The sequence below is a fragment of the Branchiostoma lanceolatum genome, chromosome 17 (genome assembly GCF_035083965.1).
Source record: "Branchiostoma lanceolatum isolate klBraLanc5 chromosome 17, klBraLanc5.hap2, whole genome shotgun sequence".
Taxonomy (NCBI): Eukaryota; Metazoa; Chordata; class Leptocardii; order Amphioxiformes; family Branchiostomatidae; genus Branchiostoma; species Branchiostoma lanceolatum.
Genome location: NC_089738.1, coordinates 337479 through 352478, shown reverse-complemented (window position 1 = coordinate 352478; position 15000 = coordinate 337479). Strand labels below are relative to the sequence as shown.

Genomic DNA, 15000 nt, shown 5'->3' with positions numbered 1-15000 from the left:
TGAAAGCATGTAGGGATTTCTTTTCATAAGTCTCAGACTACCTAAGCAACAGGTCTAAAAAGGACATACACATCTACCACATGTACATGTTTATATGCCTTGCTAGAAGGATGGCAGGCATGACTAAGTGATTTATCTAAGCCACCATGCAAGTCTCCCAGAACCACCATCAGGTGGACATATACATGATCATAATGGCTTTTGGGGTGTTTGCAACCCATTATATATCCAAGTCCATGAACTTGAATGGTCATGTGTAGAAGTAGAAATACTGAGCTACAATAATAATCACCTGCTTATATTTATACACCTGGTTGACCTTAAGCAAGTTGGAGCCATCATGAACAGGTATCAATAGCTTATAACCTTTTGAAGAACTGCCTGAGGACATTTTACTGTATGTTTAATGTTCTTGATCTGCTTCCTTTCACTACAGTATTACTGTTTTTATCCCCCCCCCCTCCCCTGGAAGGGCCAACAATGACTCCCCTTTGAGGCTCCCTCAGAAGTAAGTTGTACCATGTGGTCCATGCCCTATTACAAACTCATCTGTCATGCCTGTAATTCTTACACAAACAAAGGCTGCCAAGATCCCCAGGACACCAGCTACCGGTTACAGCATTGCTTGGAAAGTTGGATGGCTGGATGGCTGACCTTTCAGTGTAAACACCTCCTTAATGTAACACATTCAATGTACAACATGTACATGTTACATCAAAGTTATTAGTTATAAAGCCCAGTTTTATAAATGTATCATCAAGCACATTAAGTGCACTAACTGTAACCTGAAACAAAAGTTCTATAACCTCTGACATTGGGCAATAGTTTCATACACTTTCATTCATAGATTTTACAGCAACTCAAGTCAATGCACATTTGGGAAAGGAAGCCTTATTTAAGGAAAGTCTTATTTGATAATTAAATGTCATCTCAAGACAGCTGGGTTGCCCCCTCTTACATGTAATTGTCATAATTTGAACCTCGTGGGATTCATCACTACATTGCTAGTTAGAAATAGCAAAGAATCCCCAAAGTATTACTGTTTTTATCCCCCCCCCCCCCCTCCCCTGGAAGGGCCAACAATGACTCCCCTTTGACCCACCCTCCCTCAGAAGTAAGTTGTACCATGTGGTCCATGCCCTATTACAAACTCATCTGTCATGCCTGTAATTCTTACACAAACAAAGGCTGCCAAGATCCCCAGGACACCAGCTACCAGTTACAGCATTGCTTGGAAAGTTGGATGGCTGGATGGCTGACCTTTCAGTGTAAACACCTCCTTAATGTAACACATTCAATGTACAACATGTACATGTTACATCAAAGTTATTAGTTATAAAGCCCAGTTTTATAAATGTATCATCAAGCACATTAAGTGCACTAACTGTAACGTGAAACAAAAGTTCTATGACCTCTGACATTTGGCAATAGTTTCATACACTTTCATTCATAGATTTTACAGTAACTCAAGTCAATGCACATTTGGGAAAGGAAGCCTTATTTAAGGAAAGTCTTATTTGATAATTAAATGTCATCTCAAGACAGCTGGGTTGCCCCCTCTTACATGTAATTGTCATAATTTGAACCTCGTGGGATTCATCACTACATTGCTAGTTAGAAATAGCAAAGAATCCCCAAAGTATTACTGTTTTTATCCCCCCCCCCCTCCCCTGGAAGGGCCAACAATGACTCCCCTTTGAGGCTCCCTCAGAAGTAAGTTGTACCATGTGGTCCATGCCCTATTACAAACTCATCTGTCATGCCTGTAATTCTTACACAAACAAAGGCTGCCAAGATCCCCAGGACACCAGCTACCGGTTACAGCATTGCTTGGAAAGTTGGATGGCTGGATGGCTGACCTTTCAGTGTAAACACCTCCTTAATGTAACACATTCAATGTACAACATGTACATGTTACATCAAAGTTATTAGTTATAAAGCCCAGTTTTATAAATGTATCACCAACCACATTCCTCACATTATGTGCACTACCTGTAACCTGAAACAAAAGTTCGATGACCTCTGACATTTGGTAATAGTTTCATACACTTTCATTCATAGATTTTACAGTAACTCAAGTCATTGCACATTTGGGAAAGGAAGCCTTATTTAAGGAAAGTCTTATTTGATAAATGTCATCTCAAGACAGCTGGGTTGCCCTTAATTGTCATAATTTGAACCTCGTGGGATTCATCACTACTTTGCTAGTTAGAAATACCAAAGAATCCCCAAATCATTGTACACAAATAAATTTCTTTAAGGCACCTCTACACCGAATTACAGTTCATTTGGCTATAATATAAGCGCACAATAGCCAATAATGTACATCTTTTGTCTGAAAATAGTAGAAAAGACCTATTTTACACAATTCTAAAGTACTATTTGCCAAAGTTTGTGTAAAGTTCTTTTGGCATATACATAACGCGCCTCTATACCAAATTTCAGGTCATTTGGTTGTAGTTTTAGGGCGCAAAAGCCAAAAATGCACATCTTTTGTCTGAAAATAGCAGAAAAGACCTATTTTACACAATTCTAAAGTAGTGTTTGCCAAAGGTTTTAGTAAAGTTCTTTTGGCATATACATAAGGCGCCTATATACCAAATCTCAGGTCATATGGTTGTAGTTTTAGGGCACAATAGCCAAAAATGTACATCTTTTGTCAGAAAATAGCAGAAAAGACCTATTTTACACAATTCTAAAGAACTATTTGCCAAAGTTTGTGTAAAGTTCTTTTGGCATAGACATAACGCGCCTCTATACCAAATTTCAGGTCATATGGTTGTAGTTTTAGGGCGCAATAGCCAAAAATGTACATCTTTTGTCTGAAAATAGTAGAAAAGACCTATTTTACACAATTCTAAAGTAGTGTTTGCCAAAGTTTGTGTAAAGTTCTTTTGGCATAGACATAACGCGCCTCTATACCGAATTTCAGGTCATTTGGTAGTAGTTTTAGGGCACAATAGCCAAAAATGCACATCTTTTGTCTGAAAATAGTAGAAAAGACCTTTTTTACACAATTCTAAAGTGCTATTTGCCAAAGTTTGTGTAAAGTTCTTTTGGCATATACATAACGCGCCTCTATACCAAATTTCAGGTCATATGGTTGTAGTTTTAGGGCGCAAAAGCCAAAAATGCACATCTTTTGTCTGAAAATAGCAGAAAAGACCTATTTTACACAATTCTAAAGTAGTGTTTGCCAAAGGTTTTAGTAAAGTTCTTTTGGCATATACATAAGGCGCCTATATACCAAATTTCAGGTCATATGGTTGTAGTTTTAGGGCACAATAGCCAAAAATGTACATCTTTTGTCTGAAAATAGCAGAAAAGACCTATTTTACACAATTCTAAAGTGCTATTTGCCAAAGTTTGTGTAAAGTTCTTTTGGCATAGACATAACGCGCCTCTATACCAAATTTCAGGTCATATGGTTGTAGTTTTAGGGCACAATAGCCAAAAATGCACATCTTTTGTCTGAAAATAGCAGAAAAGACCTATTTTACACAATTCTAAAGTGCTATTTGCCAAAGTTTGTGTAAAGTTCTTTTGGCATAGACATAACGCGCCTCTATACCAAATCTCAGGTCATATGGTTGTAGTTTTAGGGCACAATAGCCAAAAATGCACATCTTTTGTCTGAAAATAGCAGAAAAGACCTATTTTACACAATTCTAAAGTGCTATTTGCCAAAGTTTGTGTAAAGTTCTTTTGGCATATACATAACGCGCCTCTATACCAAATTTCAGGTCATATGGTTGTAGTTTTAGGGCACAATAGCCAAAAATGTACATCTTTTGTCTGAAAATAGCAGAAAAGACCTATTTTACACAATTCTAAAGTAGTGTTTGCCAAAGTTTGTGTTAAGTTCTTTTGGCAATACATAACGCGCCTCTATACCAAATTTCAGGTCATTTGGTTGTAGTTTTAGGGCACAATAGCCAAAAATGCACATCTTTTGTCTGAAAATAGCAGAAAAGACCTATTTTACACAATTCTAAAGTAGTGTTTGCCAAAGTTTGTGTAAAGTTCTTTTGGCATATACATAACGCGCCTCTATACCAAATCTCAGGTCATTTGGTAGTAGTTTTAGGGCGCAATAGCCAAAAATGTACATCTTTTGTCTGAAAATAGCAGAAAAGACCTATTTTACACAATTCTTAAGTTGTGTATGTCAAAAGTGTGTGTTGAGTTCTCTTTGCATATGCCTTAAGCACCTCTATACCAATTTTCAGGTCATTGGGGTTTAACACCAGTGCGCCAGAGCCGAAAATATACATTGTCTGAAAATAACTCTGTCGTTATGATTCAAGGGATTTCTACAGTCTAGCATGGACTTGTTCCACAGAAGTGCCCCCTATCAGACTAGTAGGCCAACATCCTTCAGACTACCAGTCTGACTTAGTTGGACTATGGTGAGAAGCAATGGACTACCAGTCTGTTCCACTCAGACTACTAGGCTCGACAACTTTGAAAGTCGAATATCTCGACATCCGTATGTGATATGACCAAAATAAAAACGCCATAATGTAGAGGAGAAAATGCCCTTTACAATGACATTTAAAACTTTGCTGTTCTTTAAGAAATGAAAATTCTAGGAATTTGGAGTTTAGCCACAATTTGGAAAGTGACTTTCCAAATTTAAAGTGACCAGTGTTTGTAGATGTTATAAGCACCTGTGCAGTGTGTATGTGAAAAAATACTCAGTACCTCAGTATAAACTTATGTCTTGTGTCACTCATTGCTCGAGTCGACCATATCCTCTATATAGTGGTCACCTGGCCATAGTGGCCAAATTTACTCAGTCCCTTGAGTGACTACTATAGACAGGTTTGACTGTATTGTTTTAGGTGTGTCTGTGTGTCTGTCTGTTTGTTTGTCTGTCTGTTTGTCTGTGTTTCTGGACTACTGTAGTCAGCATAACTCAAGAACCTCTTGATGGATTACGATGATATTTGGTATGTGGCCAGGTGTTATGAAGCCAAAATTCAAGGTCGATTTTGGGCCCCCTGGTATGTGACCTTGGTACTGCAGCAGAAATTCCATTTTTGTATCTCTTGACCTGGACGTGCTATGGTCTTGATTTTTTGGTGGTAGATATCTTGTGGTGTAATAAAGACGTAGTGTGGGTTTTGGCCCCCTAGCAGCTTGCTCTGGAACTGCAGTGGCATTATCGTGAAAATCTTCTAAGGATAATAATTGAACAAAGGAACGACGGATTTCCATGATATTTAGTATACAGGTAGCTTAGACAGAGATATACATAATTAAGTGCAAATTATGTTAATTCTGACTTAATTTGCATAGATAATGAGGAAAATCTATATTTGCAGTGTTTTCCATTATCAGACTTAAATAGATGTAACATTATGTAGTTTATGGAAAGTGGAGCATCAACAGATACCAATAATGCAAATAAATTCCTAATTTGCTGATTAATACAAAAACACCATAATTCATCTAATTGAAAACTATAGGACTGTCAATATTGCAACATGTGTAAGTTAGATAAAGGTGTCTATGACCAAGCATATATTATGCAAATGTGTAAGTCATTTGCATGAATAGAACTGTTCATGGAGATATGAGGTCGTGGAACTCTTGTTTTAAGTTGAAGCCAGTATGATTTTTTTTCCACTGGATCAGATAAGAAGCTGTCCTTACACGACGTGTGCAGCCAGAAAGGCCTGGCGCAGAAGGCAGCGGGCTGGAAGGTGCACCACTTGGCCAATCAGCTGGATGAACTGGTAAAGACACGGACACGCCCCCATCTAATTCTTCTCACGTGAAAATCACGGCATGGTTCAGGGTCGTTCTCAGCATCGGTTAGGATTTGGATGCCAATTTTGGTAGAAGATTGCTCAACAGTGTGTACCACAGCTTAGACCATGTGAAACTGTGTCAACTAAACGCTGTACCACTCAACATCCGCCAGTTTGGTTGTCTTAGTGCCCAACCCAGAAATGCCACACAGCCTCACACTCCAGTACATGTATGTTTGCCCAACCTTTTACCAAATGGCATTGCCCAAACCGAGTGTTGAGAACGCCTCAAAATCCTGCCGTGCCGTAGCCAGATGCTGGGTGAAAGAGTTAGATGGGAATGTATGTCCATGAATTGCATGCAGAGTTGGTTTTGATGACATTCTAATGAACACATTACAGAAGCTTCTAAACTTGGCACAAAATTTTGTTGAATTCGTTCAATCATACCAGTCTGTGAAAACTTTATCAAAATATATTATATTTCACTTGTTTGCTTATTTTGTGCCTGTTACAGTGATATCCTGTTTGTTATAATCGTACATTCATGGGTTCAGAGCTATACTTGAATGGACTGAATAGGTAGCAAAGCAAAAGTGCCGAAATTTCTCATGATTATGCATCCATTGTTTTGTCATGATTGGCATAATGTCTTTTTTCACGGCAAAGCTTGACATTATGTCTATTAATTATTCCTTTAAAATGATACCTTGTTTGTTATAATCACCCTTTTGTGCAATTTTCACCATGGCTGATTTCGTAAGTGGGTACTATTGTAATCAGTTTTAGGTCCAGGCCTAGACCTGAATGTTCTGTACCATTGCCCACCTCTAACCATGACCATTGTTAACGTTTAGTCTCAGCCTAAAGTCCTTAGATGATGATGATGTTGTCTATTCCACCTCCAGGCAGGTAATGAACAGGACACATTTGCCAAGATGTCCAGCTTCCATGAAGGTCTGAAGGCACCTGGCAAGAAAATCATCATGGAGGAAGAAATGAGGATGATCCAGGAGCTGATCCAGGTCAGAGGCTCTTCCTACAGCCCAAGCTTTCTGCTTTGATGGAAACTCGAACTTGCAAATTTGTCCAAGATTTTCATGAGTGAGAAAATTGTTGTGTAGAATCGAAAGCACTTCTTTGCGGTGACATACATGTAACTCCCTAAGCCGGCATTAGAGAACCTTGCCCCAGGTATAATGTATCAGCGCACCCCCCCCCCCCCCAAAGGAAAACACCGCCAATCCAAGAAGTCTGTGAAGGAGGCTAATACAATTATAAAGACAATTTAAAGTCGACAACTGGATTAAATTCAGAGATTTTTTCTTTTTTACACAATTGAATTATCATTTGTTGGACAGTACTGTAATTAGTGTAAATGTGTGGTGTTAACATTGTGACAGTTGATTCTAACCAAGGACATCCATGAACGTGTGAAGTGTGAGTGACTCGGAGATGTGCTCCCGGATTTTAGATTGACACCCATCAGTCTTCTTCAGTGTCATTCTAGTGAAGCTGAAGAAGAGTGATGGATGTCACTTGGAATGTCTGGAAGCAAAATCTTACCCAGTTGTAGAGATGGAATTGTCTTCATACATTTCTGTAAAGGTTGACATTTTTGGGGTGGTTTAATGTTCATGGTTTTCCCAGTTACCTTCTCAGCGTCAACTTGGAAAAACCGCGGAAATACTTGTTCTGTTTTCTGCCCACCTATGTCCTTGTTTCAACTGCAAACTAAAAAGCACAGTGAACACTCCATTTTCTCCCTACTGCTTAATTAACCCCCACAAACTTAAAGGCATTCATTTACAGTAGTAAGAAAACTGTTCTGTAGCATCTAAAAAACTAGTTTGTTGTGAACAGAGCTAGAGGAGATATAACCTGTGTATCTGTGAAGACAATCTGTACAGTTGACAGTACTCTACAGGGATACAATGTACACAATGTACCACACCATTAGATTTTTGATATTTGCAGGAAAATAATGGAGTGTACGAACAAAATAGAAATGACCATAAGAAAAAGACATAGACTTGAATGTTACCACAGGTGCTACAAAGTCCTGTTTTTTTCACATTTACAAAAATGATAAATTACTGCACAATTTTAACCAATTTTTTGCGAATACAGATATTGATATGCTCCCTTCACACTATGTAATGGCTGAGACAAAGTGTAGGTATAATAGACTGACCTATGTTCCTGTTGTCCTGTTGTAGGGGAATATCCAGAGAGCCCAGCTGACTACAGAACAACTCAACGACACCAAACAACAGATGGTGAAGATTGTGGACAAACACAGGGGAGAAGTCTGTGACATCATCAAGAAAAACTGCAGCAGGAAGTCCAGCAAGAAGAAAAGCAGCTCATAAGGCTACTTTCTAGGGAAGCTACCTGGGTCCAGGTACAATAAAGATTTCCACCAAAACATAATGTTGTAGGAGGCTGAAATTGTACATGATATAGAAATACATCCATTTTCATTCTGAACTCATATGACTTTCCCTTCAGCTGGCAGGATGGAGTGAGGCGTGAGTTGAATTCAGAGCGGTTATCAGGGTCTCGATTAAACAGTACTTTTACACAATGTCTTGCATTTTGCATAATAATAAGGTCAAAACTTGACCATGCAATTTCAGCCTCCTACGATCATACTGACTGACAATAAATGGAAGTTGGTGGTGAAGTCTTTATTGAACAGCCCTCGTATGCATAGCTATAACTAGAGTTGTGTAAAGCCTTATTGGTGTATTGTACTCACTACTGATGCAACATCTGAACCTTTACAGTCTTCATCAGATCCCTTATTGTACAGCTTTGTGTGCTGGTGTAAGGGTGCTACATATCTGGACGTTCAATAACAGACTGAGTGAGGAGATATGGTGCAAGGTGCGGATTCCTAACGTTACTACCGAGGAGATATGATGTATTGTGTACAGATGATTTATGAAGGTGTGGCCACTCCCGTCTGGAAAATTCAGATTTGCTAAGTAAAGCAGGCCTTGCTGTTATACTATTGTAGCTTATCGACTTGTAGGGAAACAATGTTACATGTACATTTACCATGTTGGCAACTATTTAGTCCCCCATTCCACTAGATGCTCTGCACCCCAACTGTGACCTGAATTGGATTTATGGAAACCTTGACTTCCTAATATGATGTATAAGTATGACTGAAAAAAAACACAAAGCATAAAATGTTTTCCTAATCTCTGAAATTGCTCTTTTGCCACCCTAGTGGAATGAGGGGTGTAAGTGATCTTCATTTACTGTTGGATTTATTGAATATTTTTCTACTGCCCATTTTTCTGACATGAGCAGAAAAATGTCAGTATCAGTTTATTTGAAAGCTATAGCAACTGTGATATTGTTTCTTACTTATTCTCTGTTCCTGCAAATATGATGATTCCACATTTCATGAAGTAAGTTATGTTCCACAATCTCATCATTTGTTGGTTTGTTGGGACCATTGTAGTGCCTAGTGCATATTTCCTTGCTGTTTCAGTTGCAGGTATATTTTACAGGGATGGGTTGTTTGCCAGTTAAATTATGTCATCATACATACATTATCACTCTTATGGCATACATCGCCACAATATCACAGACACATCTCCACCCCAGTGTTAAATCACCGCGATCAAACAAAGACCAAAAGGTATTTTTGCAGTACAACTTGGTATTTCAAATCTGTATGCTTCACAGGCAAAGCTGTGGCAAGTGTTTCTGAAAACCACAATTGTTGCCGCTGCTTCTCTCAGTTGAATGGAGCCTCCTTGTCTCCACAGATCAATTGATCTCATTTTTGTGCTATTTGAAATAACAAGGAATGAGGACCATTATCACACCTGGCTTAGGCTAAAGCACAACAAGAGTTCGGAGACCTCATACCTCTCTGAAATATCTATAGAGTTTTGCCCATTTTTTTGCTTCATCTTATCTCATTAGTTGGTCAAGAATATAACGAAATAGGCCACTTTGAAGTCTAGCCAAAATCCCAGCTGTTCATAAACATTCTTGTACATATTCATTTTCCCTTCCACCAATTGCGTCCTTGGTAATATCTAAGAACCCCCGTGTTAAATCACCGCGATCAAACAAAGGCCAAATGGTATTATTGTGGTGCAACTTGGTATTTCAAACTCAGTATGCTTCACAGGCAAAGCTGTGGCAAGTGTTTCTGAAAATCACAATTGTTGTTATAAACAGCCTGAGGTCTATCCCTGTGTGAGTTAAGTCCATTCTACTTGTGGGTGCCCTTCCAATGGTTGCAGCAAACATAACTGCAGAAGTCTGGATGTCAGGCTATGTTGTTCATCACTTGTTGACGTGAAATATTCCAAGGTTGCTCCTGTCCTGGGGGAATTACCGACCGGGATGAAGAACTGGTTTACGCCTCACTGTAACCTCTTTTTAAGGCGTTGTTCACAAAGTACTGTGGCATCATTTGAACAAAGTTACAGCCTACGCAGGGTTTCTGAAACTCCTGGCCTTCAATCTGGTGAGAACTGTGCATCACGATTTTAAATCTACGTTCAAGTTCGAGTTACTTCATCCTCCAGCACGATGAAGGCAACTAAGACTAAGAGGTTCTCGCCTGCGGTTGGCGCGAAGGCAGCTCATGAAACACGAGACCGGGTGAGTTTTCTCCACTCAATAGTGGTGCATTCAAAAGGAACTATATACCTGATAACAAGGGTAACTTCAGAAATGTGGGGCCTCGCCCGGAAAAAAGGTAACGTTACGTTAAGGCAAAAATAGTCCCATAGCGTTATTGAGGCTGTATCAACTGAGTTGTTATCTACTGTGCCTATAAATTATAATCCAGTTAATCAAATCGCGCGCATGTGTCTTCCCAAAAAGTCTTTTATGCACAGTTTGATGCAATGTCTGTTCCTCGCAGTGCGTCATGAGTATAAAGAAAAAACTCCAGAAGACTACATGTCAAACATGACGGCCTCAGGCCAATACTTCAGTAATCACCAGATATCATTCTAAGTCTGATATATAAAGCGTGACTTTATCTACGAATTTTGTAATCATCTAGTCACAAGAATATTCCTCAAACAGTACGTGACTTAAGAAGAAAGGTAGCGACATACGCACCTCCAAATTTTCCACGTCTTCTGTACGTCTTGTTCACGGAGTGACCAAGACGTGTAATTATCTAGTTGTAGAGTTTGAATTCTCTCATATGCTGCTAGCTGTTTACATGGATGTCTAAATTTGCAAACGTAACACTTCCAAAAGTTTAGAACCGGTTGACTGACACGGAAACGAATCGCATTAGATTGACTATTCTTTGAACATACATCAGGGGAATAGAGACGTTTAATCTATGACGATGTCTGGCATGCATGTACACAGCACATTACAAAATCACCATATCTTGCACAATTCTACATTAGACCAAATCCTACCATACGTAATACTGAAATATGATGGTTGTTTTGTTCATGACAGTCTACAATACGCCCGGCAATAGAAAACCGGAGGACTGACCGTGCACACAATTTTGTCATCTTTTGTTCTGTCAAGGGTGGCCGAGCTTTTCTCAGCTACTAAACAACTACCCTGGTTACCAGTCCATCAGTTGGGACGGCCTGGTGGACCAGGAGGGTCTTCCTGCATGGCTGAAGGGGGTGTCGGACAAGAACACGTGCGCCATGAGGGTCAGCCGTGCACTCACTCACGCGGGCAAGGGCTAAGGCAGTTGCTCTCTATAAACAGCCTAGAAAAAACTACTAACAGCAACTAGACGAACAACTGTTTCTATTGTCGAAATAGACAATGTTATCACATCCTTGAAGAATATTGGCTGATAACAGTGTGCAACATGTGCTCACACTCAGCAAACTAAGAATGCGCATGATTGTACAGTTTGCTACTCATACGCTTTTCCACGCATTCCCAAGGACAACACAGTATTATATGAGCAGTAGCTTGTGCTGTGTAGATGCGGTTACTGATCGCCCGGTAGACGCCAGAAGCTAATAGCATCAATACTGGAGTGCCCAAAGGATCCATTCTCGGGCCAATAATATTAATCTTTCTAATCTACATTATCATACAGTCAGATGTCACTGACTGATCAGAAGGCTGCATTGTTATTTTCCCATATTGACCTCACTTTACAGGTCGTTAATGTTCATATACGACCCGCTTTTTTCCAAGGTTCCCATTGGTCCAATTTTCTAACGTTACCATTACATGGTAGCCTCTACCAGGCTCCGTCCTATCGTTGGGAAAATAGTAGAAATCAGCCGCGCTACTCCGCTTTTCAGGGTAGTTCGCTATCCAGTGAAGCTCCAACAGGATCGATGGAGCTTCACTGGATAGCGAACTACCCTGTATAGCGGAGTAGCGCGGCTGATTTCTACTATTTTCCCAACGATAGGACGGAGCCTGGTAGAGGCTAATTACATGGGAGGATGCTATTTTTTGTTCGATTCTAAGGAACTTTCTTATGTAGATAGACAATGGAAATGCTTGTAAACAGTAAGTCCTTTAAATTGCAACATTAATATCATTTCTAGAGTGGCCCCTATTAACATATGGTACAGCCCTCAAAGAAAACAAAGCAGCCATCTTGGTATTCTTCAGTGGTGTGGTGTTTTTTTATATATGACAATGGCTATATGATAATAACGTTAATGACCCGCTTTCCTTTGGTCTACACGGTGTGATAACTCGCGGCCCCGGTCGTTCATTTTGTCTGCTAGCTGACCTTGAGCATACAGTTCAGTGGGGTAATCAGTGACCTTCAGCCCCACCGCAAAAAATACCCCCCCCCCCTCTGCTTTCATCTGAAGAGATTTGATCCGAATCTTTCAATAGTCTATATAAATGACCGGGACTCGAAGAAGCTCCATACTTGGAACGACTTTTAGAACTCAAATTCACCCCTGACTTCAAGTGGAATTATCCATCCATGTGTTTCCAAGTACGCTGGAAAATGGTGGCTTCTAAATTCTTTGTGCTGCACCAGAAAGTACAACTCCTTCTGCCAACATGTAAACGTATTTTTACAAGAGTCAGAGGTCAGAAATGGACTACTGTTGTCACATCTGGGACGGAGCTGTCCAGAGCTCCATAACCTGTCTGAACTAGTACACAACCGCTAACGAAATCTTGTTGGGAGTGAGCTGTTCGCCACCTTCTCCGTTAATGTAGCAAATCTAGAGTTACTTTATTGATTTTCCCTCGCACGAAATCCCCCGAGCTCCACTCGCGTGTGCCTCCCTGACTCCGAGCTTTCACAGCAAGGACACGTTTTGCAACCTCCACAGAGGTAAGTCGTGCTTCTTCCATACTCCACATTATAGAAGGAACTGGAAGTTACACGTTAAAAATCTCTTTCCTCGTGAACTTTATCTCTACGGATCAAGCTCACTCGCGGTAGCTTCTCTGATGGGTGTAATCTAAAAATTAAAGATTTTTAAGGCTAATGATTCGGTCACATTTCCAAACCGGGGCCCGGCCGGTCAGTTTGCGGGAACGAAAAGTATGGTATGAAAGACTACAAAACACACGAACGTCAAAAACCGATTGTCAACATCATGAGCATGATTTGTTTATGTTTCTTGACATGCACGTTAATTTTTCCGGTTCCGGCAAACAGCCCGGCTGAATGAATGCAGTCCAGTTTCTGTAGGGTGTCGAGCATCTTTCGTTTTGTAGCACTAAGATATCGTCCCTTCAGAGGAAGTTAGATCGCGCCATGGTCCTGCGTTAACTGGTCAGGCGTGAGAGACAGCCAGGGCCGGTGTTGCCACCATGCGCTGTTACCCGGGGGACCAGTCCGGTCCTGCTGACGTCACCGGAAGTAGTGAAAGCGATTTCCTGGTAAGAGTAAAGTCAAAATTGCAGCCATGAATGCCTTTTAGTACCTACAAGAGGCTCCGAAGCATAGATAGAGAACAGCATGCCAAATATAACTGAAATGTGGATGACGTATCTGAAAATTGTTTTGTCCGTATCAGAATCATTGCTTATAACTTTTGAAAAGTTCTAAGAACCTTCAAGTCAGGTCAAGTTACTGTAGGACGTCACAAGCTCACCAACAGGATATAGTCCCTTTTGTTGTCAACTGTGTATTTTTCGTCCTAACAGGGACGCAAGGGTGTTATCGTGTTCCAAACCTACGGGTTCCAGGCAGAGACCGGGCACGTGGACCTGTGGGACGGATCGAGCTGCGCGGGGAACTGTGGGACGGATCGAGCTGCGCGGGGAACTGTGGGACGGATCGAGCTGCGCGGGGAACTGTGGGACGGATCGAGCTGCGCGGGGAACTGTGGGACGGATCGAGCTGCGCGGGGAACTGTGGGACGGATCGAGCTGCGCGGGGAACTGTGGGACGGATCGAGCTGCGCGGGGAACTGTGGGACGGATCGAGCTGCGCGGGGAACTGTGGGACGGATCGAGCTGCGCGGGGAACTGTGGGACGGATCGAGCTGCGCGGGGAACTGTGGGACGGATCGAGCTGCGCGGGGAACTGTGGGACGGATCGAGCTGCGCGGGGAACTGTGGGACGGATCGAGCTGCGCGGGGAACTGTGGGACGGATCGAGCTGCGCGGGGAACTGTGGGACGGATCGAGCTGCGCGGGGAACTGTGGGACGGATCGAGCTGCGCGGGGAACTGTGGGACGGATCGAGCTGCGCGGGGAACTGTGCCTTTAGCGACTGTAGTGACATCAGGCTGTTCCAATTCTAAAATAAAGGGATGGCCGTTTGCACTACTACCTGTCACAGCATTGGTTCAGCTGTGATTTGTGTTAGACGCTAACGTCGTCAGGTTTGTAGCAAATGACATTACAACATTACGATGCTGTTTGTAGATGAATGCGCTGACTGTAGTCATTTAAGCATTTCAACGGAATATTTTTTTTCTGTATGCAGAAATATCACGTATTGTCTCTAACCAACTTATCACATGAAGACATGCTTCCCTACTATAACAGCTACTATATGCTGTTAACAAGATGGCGACGCACTCAAGTTTGTTAGCGCCGCCATCGGACAAGAAAAGAGTTAAACAATAACATAACGACACATAAATAGACAGATAAATAAATGCAATTATGACATAGATTTCGGTTCTTGATTTCTAAAAAACAGGTGTAACAGGTAGGACATTTAAATCATGCGGTTCTTGAAGATGTAAAACGCTCAGTTTGAATGATGAATTCTTGTGTTTGAATCTTACAATTTTTGTAGTAGAGGTGCAAAGAGAGGGTCCACAAAGCA

General features: G+C 41.1%; 2 protein-coding genes across 3 annotated transcripts in view; both read left to right on the top strand.

Moving 5' to 3' along the window:
- Positions 1-9664, top strand: part of LOC136422840 (histone deacetylase complex subunit SAP130-like) — a 60236-nt gene extending 50572 nt beyond the window's left edge. For both annotated transcript variants that reach the window (XM_066410743.1, XM_066410742.1), the window contains exons 17-19: positions 5641-5741; positions 6665-6781; positions 7976-9664. In XM_066410743.1, coding sequence (XP_066266840.1) covers positions 5641-5741; positions 6665-6781; positions 7976-8128 — 371 coding nt within the window. In that variant the 3' untranslated portion in view covers positions 8129-9664. The remainder of the gene's footprint in view (positions 1-5640; positions 5742-6664; positions 6782-7975) is intronic.
- A 2411-nt stretch (positions 9665-12075) lies between these two features.
- Positions 12076-14522, top strand: LOC136422843 (uncharacterized). Its single transcript, XM_066410748.1, has 2 exons — positions 12076-13598; positions 13866-14522. The coding sequence occupies exons 1-2, from the start codon at positions 13530-13532 to the stop codon at positions 14520-14522; spliced, it is 726 nt and encodes a 241-aa protein (XP_066266845.1). The 5' UTR covers positions 12076-13529.
- Positions 14523-15000: the final 478 nt, after the last annotated feature.